At 35.0% G+C, this 13,639-nt stretch overlaps 1 protein-coding gene across 4 annotated transcripts in view; it reads right to left on the bottom strand.

The window, feature by feature from the left end:
* cadps2 (Ca++-dependent secretion activator 2) overlaps positions 1 to 13,639 on the bottom strand; it is a 103,335-nt gene that overhangs the window by 39,455 nt on the left and 50,241 nt on the right. For all 4 annotated transcript variants that reach the window (XM_058086266.1, XM_058086265.1, XM_058086264.1 and 1 more), the window contains exons 13-17: positions 12,507 to 12,694; positions 7,337 to 7,438; positions 3,237 to 3,300; positions 3,041 to 3,164; positions 1,622 to 1,722 (exon numbers count right to left, since the gene is read on the bottom strand). In XM_058086266.1, coding sequence (XP_057942249.1) covers positions 1,622 to 1,722; positions 3,041 to 3,164; positions 3,237 to 3,300; positions 7,337 to 7,438; positions 12,507 to 12,694 — 579 coding nt within the window. The remainder of the gene's footprint in view (positions 1 to 1,621; positions 1,723 to 3,040; positions 3,165 to 3,236; positions 3,301 to 7,336; positions 7,439 to 12,506; positions 12,695 to 13,639) is intronic.

Genomic DNA, 13,639 nt, shown 5'->3' on the forward strand with positions numbered 1-13,639 from the left:
CAGCTTTAAACCCTAAACCCCAGATGTACGACATGCGTCCTGATCCTGGATCAGTTTTAAACCCTAAACCCCAGATGTATGACATGCAAGGAACACAATGACTGATTTAACAGCTGATTGTGGCCATCTAAGACCACGTGGGCTCACACGTTGCAGTCAAGTAGAGGGTTCAATTACGCAATCTACCTGAACTACCTTGGTGATTATGTCTACTATATATATATACTATATTATTAAACAGTTGTGTAAAATGTGACTATAGGGGTGTTATTTCATATCTAGAGGTCTCTTATATTTTAAAAAGTGTATTTAGAAGGCTGAAAACAGCTTTTCTATGTGTTATACGTCTTATTTTCTATTATGTCCTATTACGTCTACTATATTGGAAAATTGGACTATACAGGTGACTATAGGGGTGTTATTTCATGTCTAGAGGTCTCTTATATTTCTTAAAAGTGTATTTGGAAGGCAGTAAACAGGTTTTCTATGCCTTATTTTCCCTTATTATGTCTACTATATTGGGTAATAGCAGTGTACAGATGACTATAGGGGTGTTATTTCATGTCTAGAGGTCTCTGATATATTTTTTAAAATGTATTTAGAAGGCTGAAAACAGGAATTTTATGTGTTATATGTCTTATTTTCTCTTATTATGTCTACTATATTGGGTGATAGCAGTGTAAAGGTGACTATAGGGGTGTTATTTCATGTATAGAGGTCTCTTATATTTTTAAAAAGTGTATTTAGAAGGCTGAAAACAGGATTTCTATGTGTTATATGTTTTATTTTCTCTTATTATGTCTACTATATTGGGTAATAGCCGTGTACAGATGACTATAGGGGTGTTATTTCATGTCTAGAGATCTCTTATATTTTAAAAAGTGTATTTAGACGGCTGAAAACAGGAATTGTATGTGTTATATGTCTTATTTTCTCTTATTATGTCTACTATATTGGGTAATAGGAGTGTAAAGGTGACTATAGGGGTGTTATTTCATGTATAGAGGTCTCTTATAATTTTTAAAAGTGTATTTAGAAGGCTGAAAACATGATTTCTATGTGTTATGGATCTTATTTTCTGTTATTATATCTACTATATTGGGTAATAGCCGTGTACAGGTGACTATAGGGGTGTTATTTCATGTCTAGAGGTCTCTTACAATTTTAAAAAGTGTATTTAGATGGCTGAAAACAGGATTTACCAAGAAAATGTGAAAACGCGGGAAAACATGAAAAAGTGTCAAATATAAGGAAGTGGAAAGAAAATAGCGTTGGGCTCCTGGCAAGCAAACGCAAGAGGAATAAAAGCCGAGTAAATAAAGTCAAGAGGCAATGTTGACCTCCACGCTGCGTCTAATTTACAGCTGACATGGCGCGTGGCGCTCGCAGCGCAGCGCCGCCCGTCGCCGTGGCAACGGCAGCCCAGAATAGATCATCAACAGATGCTGCCACCTGAGATTGATCCGTTCGAGCACGGCCGGCATATGCCAACGTGCGAACGCCAACGCTGTGTCGGGAAAAGCGGTCAAGATCGTCTCTTTGAACGTCTCGTGGGAAGAGCCCGCGAGTATTACCGACCCATATGGAAGTACTACTAAGTACTACTAAGTACTCATGACACCTCGGAGTGATGCTCGTCGTTCTGTTGCAGGACTTCGATGACCAGCTCCCCCAGTCTCATCATGTCCTCCAGTCGCTTCTCAGGGTCCACTTCAAGGTCCGCTGGGAACATGGAACACCGTCATTAACTTACATTAGCTATTAGGAACGACTGCACATATTTATCTTATGATACTTATGATACTAGCTACTGTGACAATACAGTAATACCTCACAACGACAGTACAAGCATACAGTACAGCAGGTTTTGTCGGTCTTATGTCTTATTTTTCTTATCATATCCACTATATTGGTTAATATGAATATATATGAAAATATGAATGTGACTATAGGGGTGCTATTTCATGTCTAGAGGGCTCTATAATGTTAAAAATCATATTTAGAAGGTAATAAAGTTTTGACGGTCTTTTGTCTTATTTTCTCTTATCATGTCCACTATATTGGCTAATATGAGTGTGAATGTGACTATAGGGGTGCTATTTCATGTCTAGAGGGCTCTATAATGTTAAAAATCATATTTAGAAGGTCATAAACACGTTTGGTCGGTCTTATGTCTTATTTTGTCTTATCATGTACGTACACTATATTGGTTAATATGAGTGTGAATGTGACTATAGGGGTGCTATTTCATGCCTATAGGGCTCTATAATGTTAAAAATCATATTTAGAAGGTAATAAAGTTTTGTCGGTCTTTTGTCTTATTTTCTCTTATCATGTCCACTATATTGGTTAATATGAGTGTGAATGTGACTATAGGGGTGTTATTTCATGCCTAGAAGGCTCTATAATGTTAAGATCATATTTAGAAGGTCATAAACACATTTTCCTGGTCTTATGTCTTATTTTCTCTTATCATGTACGAACACTATATTGGTTAATATGAGTGGGAATGTGACTATAGGGGTGCTATTTCATGTCTAGAGAGCTCTATAATGTTAAAAATCACATTTAGATGGTAATTAACAAATATTCTACATCTTATGTCTTATTTTCTCTTATCATATTCACTATATTGGTTAATACGAGTGTGAATGTGACTATAGGGGTGCTATTTCATGTCTAGAGGGCTCTATAAAGTTAAAAATCATATTTAGAAGGTCATAAACCCGTTTGGTCGATCTTATGTCTTATTTTCTCTTATCATGTGCACTATATTGGCTAATATGAGTGTGAATGTGACTTTAGGGGTGCTATCTCATGCCTAGAGGGCTCTACAATGTTAAAAATCATATTTAGAAGGTCATAAACATGTTTTCCGGGTCTTATGTCTTATTTTCTCTTATCATGTCCACTATATTGGTTAATATGAGTGTGACTGTGACTATAGGGGTGCTATTTCATGCCTAGAGGGCTCTATATACGTCTTATTTTCTCTTGCTCGGTGTCAGTACGTCAGTGAGTATAAGATGATCAAGCGTACCCTTCAAGTGGGCGTATTCAATCAGCTGACTGTAGTTGATTCCGGCGGCTTTTTCCAAACACTTGTGCACCAGCTTCTTCATGTCCTCTGGAGGAACCGGTGTGGTGATGTCCTTCATGAGAACCTAGAAGAACCACAACATCACCAGGAAGCCCCAGTAAGGAGCTTCTTTCTGTGGAACGACGCTACGGCGTACCCGCTCCTGCAGGGACAGCGTGGCCTTCAGGGCGCCATCTGGCCTTCCGAAAGGGAAGCAGTACCTGCAGAGACAAGATGGGGACATGAGTGGGGGTCGTGGAGGGTGGGGGCAACCTCATGGACAAGGACGGAAGAACAGAAGATGAAAGCGACCGCGGCGGCGTCAACAGATGGCCGCCTCCTTTCTTCTAATTACGCTGATGAAGGAAGCTTTTCTCACCTCCCGAATGCAGACGAGGAGGCGGAGCCACGTTTCGCTTTCTTAAGTGACAAGTGAACGCCACGCGATGAGCAAAAGTGGGTGCGGGCGCACGGGTCAGGTGATTAGCGCAGAAGCAAGAGGCTGACCTTCCCGGGGAGATTAGCATCGCAACATCTGTTATTTCATGAGCTATTAGCACGTATATATATATATATATATATATATATATATATATATATATATATATATATATATATAGCATATATTAGCATTATAACAAACCCCAATAACAATAATAATTCATATTACTGATTAGAGTCTGCCATTGTTTTGTTGATGAACGGCGTCAATGGAGTCAAAAAGGAGTGTAGTACTTGGCCGCAACCAGCAGAGGCGCTGTTGAATCAACGGGCGATTAATCATGATGAAACATTTTAATCGACAGTTAATTGGTTCCACTAAATTCCTTCTATATAAGTGGAATATGTTGATGATCAGAGCGTAGAAAACCTGTTTACCACCTTCTAAATACGCTTTCTAACATTACTAGAGCCCTCTAGACATGAAATAACATCCCTATAGTCACCTTTACACTCCTATTACCCAATATAGTAGACATAATGAGAGAAAATAAGACATAAAACTTGTTTACGACCACCTAAATATGACCTTCTAAATATACCTTAACATTATTAGAGATCTCCATGCAGGAAATAACACCCCTATAGTCACCCTTAAACTCTATTACCCAATATAGTAGACAAAATAAGAGAAAATAAGACATAACTTGTTTATGACCTAAATAGACTGACATTATTAGAGACCTCCAGGCATGAAATAACACCCCTATAGTCACCCTTAAACTCCTATTACCCAATATAGTAGACATAATAAGAGAAAATAAGACATAACTTGTTTATGACCTTCTTAATACACTAACATTATTAGAGACTTGAGATATGAAATAACACCCCTATAGTCACCTTTACACTCATATTACCCAATATAGTAGACATAATAAGAGAAAATAAGACATAACTTGTTTATGACCTAAATAGACTAACACTATTAGAGACCTCTATGCATGAAATAACACCCCTATAGTCACCTTTGCACCCCGATTACCCAATATAGTAGACATAATAAGAGAAAATTAGACAAAACTTGTTTGTGACCTTCTACATACACAAACATTATTAAAGACCTCTAGACAGGAAATAACACCCCTATAGTCACCTTTACACTCGTATTACCCAATATAGTAGACATAATAAGAGAAAATAACATAACTTGTTTATGACCTTCTATGTATACCTTAACATTATTAGAGATCTCCAGACATGAAATAACACCCCTATAGTCACCTTTACACTCCTATTACCCAATATAGTAGACATAATAAGAGAAAATAAGACATAACTTGTTTATGACCTAAATAGACTAACATTATTAGAGACCTCTAGACATGAAATAACACCCCTATAGTCACCTTTACACTCCTATTACCCAATATAGTAGACATAATAAAAATAAGTAAGACATAATTTAGACATAATATAGACTCCCATTTGGTTAAATATAAATATTTTCAAAAACATAATAATGTAATAATAATAATAATAATAATAATAATAATAATAATAATTGCCATCAAAAACATTGGACGAAGCCACAGTCAAACGTCGTCATCCCAGACAAACTTTCATCTTCTCCATCATTCATCAGCGTCCCCTTACCGTCAAGTCCTCACCCCACCTCCCTAACCCCGCCCCCCCACCCCCCGGGGGCCCCCAGATGGAGGGCCCCTCTCAGGCGTGAGGGGTTTAAAGGGCCTGGCCGACGGGACGCTTAATGGGCGCCGCTCCATTCAGCCGAGTGGCGTTCAAGGTCTCGAGGCTGCCGCTTTCACACCGCGCTGACAATGCCTCGGTGTGGCGTTCACACGTGCACGCACGCAGCGAGGTCGCACGCCCTGCACCTGCTGAAGCTGGGGGGGGTTGGGAGGAGGGGGTCCGGGGGCGGGGGGGTCGGCGTTTTCCACAAAGTCAAAAAGAGCAGTGTGATGACATCACATCATCTACTCCATGTTCCAATTACTGTACCATGGCAGCAAAGTACACATTTATATGCAGTACACCAAGTAGTATCGTGTACAGTCCAGGCTGGTACTGGTGGATGCTGTGAATGTGACTATAGGGGTGCTATTTCCTGCCTAGAGGTCTCTATGATGTTAAAAATCATATTTAGAAGGTCATAAACAAGTTAGGTTGGTCCTTATGTCTTATTTTCTCTTATCATATCCACTATATTGATTAATATGATTGTGAATGTGACTATAGGGGTGCTATTTCATGCCTAGAGAGCTCTACAATGCTAAAAATCATATTTAGAAGGTCATAAACACATTTGGTTGGCCTTATGTCTTATTTTCTCTTATCGTGTACGTACACTATATTGATTAATATGAGTGTGAATGTGACTATAGGGGTGCTATTTCATGCCTAAAGGGCTCTAATAATATTAAAAATCATATTTAGAAGGTCATAACCACGTTTTCCAGGTGTTATGTCTTATTTTCTCTTATCATGTACGTACACTATATTGGTTAATATGAGTGTGAATGTGACTATAGGGGTGCTATTTCATGCCTAGAGAGCTCTATAATGTTAAAAATCATATTTAGAAGGTCATAAACACGTTTTGTCGGTCTTATGTCTTATTTTCTCTTATGTACATACACTATATTGGTTAATACTATTGTGAATGTGACTATAGGGGTGCTATCTCATGCCCAGAGAGCTCTACAATGTTAAAAATCACATTTAGAAGGTCATAAACACGTTTTGTCGGTCTTATGTCTTATTTTGTTTTATCATGTACGTACACTAGAATGGTTAATATGAGTGTGAATGTGACTATAGGGGTGCTATTCCATGCCGAGAGGGCTCTATAATGTTAAAAATCATATTTGGAAAGTCATAAACACGTTTGGTCGGTCTTATGTCTTATTTTCTCTTATGTACATACACTATATTGGTTAATACTAGTGTGAATGTGACTATAGGGGTGCTATCTCATGCCCAGAGAGCTCTACAATGTTAAAAATCATATTTAGAAGGTCATAAACACGTTTGGTCGGTCTTATGTCTTATTTTCTCTTATCATGTACGTACACTATATTGATTAATATGAGTGTGAATGTGACTATAGGGGTGCTATTTCATGCCTGGAGGGCTCTATAATGATTAGAATCATATTTAGAAGGTCATAAACACGTTTTCTATGTCTTATGTCTTATTTTCTCTTATCATGTATGTACACGATATTGGTTAATATGAGTGTGAACGTGACTATAGGGGTGCTATTTCATGCCTAGAGAGCTCTACAATGTTGAAAATCATATTTAGAAGGTCATAAACACGTTTTTCGGGTCTTATGTCTTATTTTCTCTTATCATATCCACTATATTGGTTAATATGAGTGTGAATGTTACTATAGGGGTGCTATTTCATGCTTAGAGGGCTCTATAATGTTAAAAATCATATTTAGAAGGTCATAAACACATTTGGTCGGTCTTATGTCTTATTTTCTCTTATCATGTACATACACTATATTGGTTAATATGAGTGTGAATGTGACTATAGGGGTGCTATTTCATGCCTAGAGGGCTCTATAATGTTTAGAATCATATTTAGAAGGTCTTAAACACGTTTTCTAGGTCTTGTGTCTTAATTTCTCTTATCATATACAGTAATATGAGTGTGAATGTGACTATAGGGGTGCTATTTCATGCCTAGAGGGCTCTATAATGTTCATAAAAGCATATTTAGAAGGTGCTAAACAGGTTTTTTTTGGTCCAAACTACCAAAATATTCTATGTCTTTGAACAGTCCAACCTGAAGTGTGTGATCTGGTTCTCCAGAAGAACCAAGAGTCGATTCCGGATGGCTTCAAAGGTTTCCTTCTCGTGCACCGTCACTGTTCCCATGCCGTCAGGCCTGACAAGACAAGATAAAAACAGTGTTTGGAGTTTATTTATTTATTTTTTTCTTAGACTTTTATTCTGTGCGCATTGAATGTATGCTTTTCCTAAATAAGAGCAAATAAGCTCCAAAGAACAATGAAATGAAAGACAAACAACAAACACGTCCACCAATCACCAGTTGAGCTTCCTGAATGTTTGCTGTCAGAAAGTCTGAAAAGGCAACGGAGGAAAAAAAAAAAAAAAAAGCTTTGCTCGGCGGGTTTTGTGCGGCGGCGCGGCGTCCAGCCTTGACTTTGCTCGCTTGCTGCGCGCGTCTGAAAGAGAAAATCAACCTCTGCTGAGAAGCAATCAGCCGACGTGTTAGCATCGCCCGCCTCATCCCCGACGCACCCGAACGCCACATCCTCCTCGCTACGCCGACACGACCGAACCCAGCAGGGGAAAAGCACTGTTTACCTACGTACGTCTGTTTACATGCAGGCCGTGTTATCTTATTTATTCCTTCCAAAATGGCCGACGACAACTGAAACGCACAAAAACCCAAACAGGAACGGGAATCTAACTCATTTGTTCCAGATGCCGGAAAAATGGAGAAGATTTCTCGCGTTTCATGCAGGAAACAACGTGAAATAAAATACGGCTTTTCCTCTCTATGGAAGGACGGCAGTGACAAGCACCTTACAGCTTCCAAATTAGAATTATATCATTCCATTGTTTAGATATATAATATAATATGTAATATATACATCATTCAAATGATAGTACTTTCCATGGACAAATATGAATACTTATTATTGAGTGTGTAAAAATATATTTAGTATTTTAAAATAATAATATTTCAAATAAATATTAAATAAATAATATTATTTATACTACTACTACTACGACTAATATTTCAAAAAAATTAAATAAATAATAGAATTATTTATAATAATTATTATATTAATAATAATAATAATATAACAATACATATAATATATAATAATAATGAAATAATTTAATATATCATAATAATAAAGAATAATAATAATGAAATAATAAATATCTAAAATATGGATGAACACAAAAACAAATGAACAAATGAAATAAAAATATTTATTATATTAATTAGAATATTACATATTACATATTATTATTATATATAACTCAAATGTATTTACTGTTAATTCAATTAATTATTAATTAATTAATTAATTAATTTTGACACACGCCTCAAATATATTATTTATTATATCTTATTATTATTATTATATATTGTTTAATATATACTTTTAATACAAAAAACACATATTTTTTAATACAAAAAATATATATCTATAGTTCAATTCTAATTTCGGGGAAATAAATTAATTAATTAATTTTGACACGTGCCTCAAATATATTATATATTATTATTATATATTGTTTAATATATACTTTTAATACAAAAATAAATATTTTTAATAAAAAAAAAATATATCTATAGTTAATTTCTAATTTCAGGGAAATAAATAAATTAATTAATTAATTTTGACATGCGCCTCAAATACATTATTTCTTATATATTATTATTATTATATATTGTTTAATATATACTTTTAATACAAAAAATAAATATTTTTAATACAAAAAAATATATCTATAGTTAATTTCTAATTTCGGGGAAATAAATAAATTAATAAATTTTCACACGTGCCTCAAATATATTATTTATTATATATTATTATAATTATATATTTTAATATATACTTTTAATACAAAAAATACATATTTTTTTATACAAAAAAGTATATATCTATAGTTAATTTCAAATTTCGGGGAAATAAATTAATTAATTAATTTTGACACGCGCCTCAATCCTGTATTTGACACTGGATTAAATGCAAATTAATTTATAAAAATTATTCCATTTTGTTTTTCCCCAACACACATACAAAATGGAAGACTTGATCCCAAAGTAAAGATGGAAATATGTCCAATGAAAAAGCACATGGAAGCAATACAAGGACTTTGCACGCAACCCATCAATCAGCGTGATTTTGTGAGCATCAGTTTGACATCGACGTCTTGACCTTTGACCCCACATTGACCTTTGACCGCCTCCCACCCCAAATATCAAATCAGTTTTGCCCCTCCGGACTCCCGGTGAACATTTGGCTCAAGGCGAGGACGCCACGCACTTGAACATGTAATGTCCCTCTGATGTACTACTTCCTGATCCTATCCATCCTGGTCACTCCCAATAAGAGAAAGGCGGTATATGTTTATTGGTTTATTGAATGGATGGATGGATGGGTTTACCTCCATGAAGGTGTTAGCGATGGGCGCTAGTGCCACATGTGCGCTCACTTTGGCGCTCTCACGGATGAGGTGGGGGGGGGGGGGGTCGATGATGGGGCGGGGGGGGGGGTGCTGCGTTGCGACAGCTTGCTGGGCTTCAGACACATTGTTGCTGTTAAATGAAGCAAGCGAGCTGCCAAGGCTGCAATGTGGGGGGGGGGGGGTCCAAGTGTGTTGGGGGGGTGTAAGATGATGTGGGGGGGGGGGGGGGGGTTCTTGTCAGGGTTTTTTTTGTGTGTGTGTTTACACTCGATGCGGCTCAAGTGTAAAAGATAAGTAACAATATCTGCCTGCGGGATGCGCCAATACACAACCCCCCCCCCCCCACTCCCCCCCCCCCACCCCCGCAGGCTGGGTGACTCGTGACAGCGTACCCGATGTGGACGCCACTTCACCTCATCGTGAAAAACTCCAAGGTGAGCGTGAACGTCACCTGACTGCTTGGATGTGACAGGTTCGGGTGCGTCGGGAAGGGGGGGCGGCGGTGCGTTTAAAAGCTCCTGTCGCACTCGATGTCAGCGACTTAGCGAGGAGACGACTGGACATGACAGGTGAGCAGGCCGGAAAAAAAAAAAAAGTTTTTTTTTTTCCCCACATAAGAGACATTTTTGTTAAAATTTGGGGGTTTTGGGACCCCCCTAAAAAAAATGGCCACAGCTCAACGCCGTAGTCACGTGGTTTGTTTGTGGTTTCGAACTCTATTTAACTCTCACAGTGCAGATGTGTCTTTGACATCAGTTGCCATGGCGACGGGGCTCGCCCCAAAACACAATCACGCTGCCAAGACGTGGATTGTACTTCATGTGAGAGTATGAGAGTATGAGAGTATGAGAGTATGAGAGTATGAGAGTATGAGAGTATGAGAGTACTACGTACACGGCTTTCACTTTAAATGGACCACTAACTGCAATTATGGATTCATATTATTTCCCCCTGCAAAAAAAAATCAATCGGCCTGAAATAATATCATATGGAAACATTAATTATATTTTGGGTTTACAATACTTATCATTTCTTAGCATGTATTTATGAATATTATTTATTATAGGCCACCAGGTAGACAGTCCTTGTCCCGTTTCATCTTGCTAACTAACCCTAGCCTCACTGCTTTTGATTATTATTATTATTATTATTACAATATTATATTACAAAATTATACATTATTATATTATTTAATTATATTAAATTAAATATTATATAATATTATACAATATAATATTAATATATTATACAATATAATATTATATTTATTTATTATATTTATTATTATATTTATTTATTTGTTATATTATTATTATTATTATTATTATTATTATTATTATTATTATTAAATATATGTTACAAAATTACACATTATATTATTATAATATTATATTAAATTAAATTATATATATTACATTATACAATATATTATAAATTATATAAAATATTATATATTATACAATATAATATTATCATATTATACAACATATTATATATTATGAATTATATAATAAATTATATAATATCATACAATATTATTATATTATATATCATTATATTTATTTATTTTATTTATTATTATATGTATTTATTTATTATATTTATTATTATTATTAAATATATGCTACAAATTGCACATTATATTATTATATTATTAAATTAAATTATATATATATTACATTATACAATGTATTATAAATTATATAATATTATACTATATAACATTAGATTATATACATTATTATATTTATTTATTTATTATATTTATTTATTATATTTGTTATTATTACATTATATATATGTATATATGTTACAAAATTATACATTACATTATTATATTATATTAAATTATCTATATTACAATATAATATTATATTATACAATATATTATATATTATGAATTATATAATATATTATATAACATTATACAATAATATATTATATTATATACATATATTATTATATGTATTTATTAATTATATTTATTATTATATGTATTACTATTACTAAATATATGTTAATAGAATTATCATTATTTAATTATCATTAGAATTAGCATAATTAGAATGGCCAAAAGTAATGCCATGTAGTGGACGAATAAAAAATAAAAATAAAAAAATATAAAAATGTGAAAGGCAGTAGTTCAAAAGTAAATAAATATCACACAAATAAAAAAATGAAGCATGAAAATGAAGTGTTATATAATAAAATAACAATCTGTCAAATAGGATGTTTACGTCTGTTGAGCATGCCAACCACTCCACCATCTTAGCCCCGCCCACTTTCCACTTTATGGACTCCTCTCTCTGTGAACGCCCCCCCCCCAGGGAGAAACTCCGCTTCTGTAATTAAGTCTTTTTTTTCCCCCCCATCGTCACCTCGGAGGCTGCCAGCCATCCCAAAGCTCCCATTCCCACCCACACCCACTAACCACTACCGGGGACCCGGAATGGGCAACGAGGACTCAAATTACAGCCAGCTGACAAAAAGCCAGCTCCAGTAACCCCCCCACGGCACCCCCCCCTCCCACTTAACTGCCCCAACTTGTATCCAGACATTAGCTGGAGGAGCTAATAATTACGTTGGCTAATTGACTGAGGAGAAAATGCACAGATATCACTAATTGGCAGGCTGTGGGTGTGTGGGTGTGTGTGTGTGTGGGGGGGGGGGGGGGGGGGGGGGGGGGGGGTCAAGGCGGGGTTAACTGTCACGGCGACGCCAACAAGTGGCCGAGCGACGTCGTGCTGCTCATACGAGAACGAAACCGCCAGCGGTGGTACCTGTTCCCGTGGACGTGGGAGGCACAGAAGGCGTAGCTGTAGTGCAGCAGCGTGGGGTCCACCAGGGTGTGGTTCTCCGAGAACTCCATCAGGTCCTTCAGGTAGCTCAGGTGGCGGTGGCAGCCTCGGACGCCGTAGCGAGCGCAGTACTCGTCCAGCACGAACACCTGACCCGGACTGAACCAACCCTGGGGACGACAGACGTACGACAGAAGTTGAGATGCACGTTTAAATGGAGGATGGAACCAGCAACCCATCTGGTTGGAGATGCCTTCAGTCTTCATCGAAAATATGGATGAACACAACATTTAAGAAAAATATGATTAAATATATTATAATATTACATATTATTATTATTATTATTATTATTATATATAACTCAAATGTATTTACTAACTGAGGATGGAACCAGCAATCCTTCTGGTTGGGAGACGGCTTCAGTCTTAATCTAAAATATGGATAAACACAAAAATAAATAAAAAATATTATTAAATATATATATATATATATATAAATAAAATATATTTTAATAATATATATTTTAGAATTTTAAAAAAATATATTATTTATTATTATATATTATTTAATATATATCTTTAATACAAAAAATACATATTTTTATACAAAAAATACATATCTATAGTTCATTTCTAATTCTATGGATGAACACAAAATTAAATAAAAATATAATTTAATATATTATAATATTACATATTATTATTATTATTATATATAACTCAAGTGTATTTACTGACTGAGGATGGAACCAGCAATCCATCTGGTTGGGAGACGCCTTCAGTCTTAATCTAAAATATGGATAAACACAAAATTAAATAAAATTATTATTAAATATATATATAAATAAAATATATTTTAATAATATATATGTTAGAATTTTTTAAATATATTATTTATTATATATTATTATATATTATTTAATATTTATCTTTAATACAAAAATACATATTTTTATACAAAAATACATATCTATAGTTCATTTCTAATTCTATGGATGAACACAAAATTAAATAAAAATATAATTTAATATATTATAATATTACATATTATTATTATTATATATAACTCAAATGTATTTACTAACTGAGGATGGAACCAGCAATCCATCTGGTGGG

The sequence above is a fragment of the Doryrhamphus excisus genome, chromosome 11 (genome assembly GCF_030265055.1).
Source record: "Doryrhamphus excisus isolate RoL2022-K1 chromosome 11, RoL_Dexc_1.0, whole genome shotgun sequence".
NCBI classification, from domain to species: Eukaryota; Metazoa; Chordata; class Actinopteri; order Syngnathiformes; family Syngnathidae; genus Doryrhamphus; species Doryrhamphus excisus.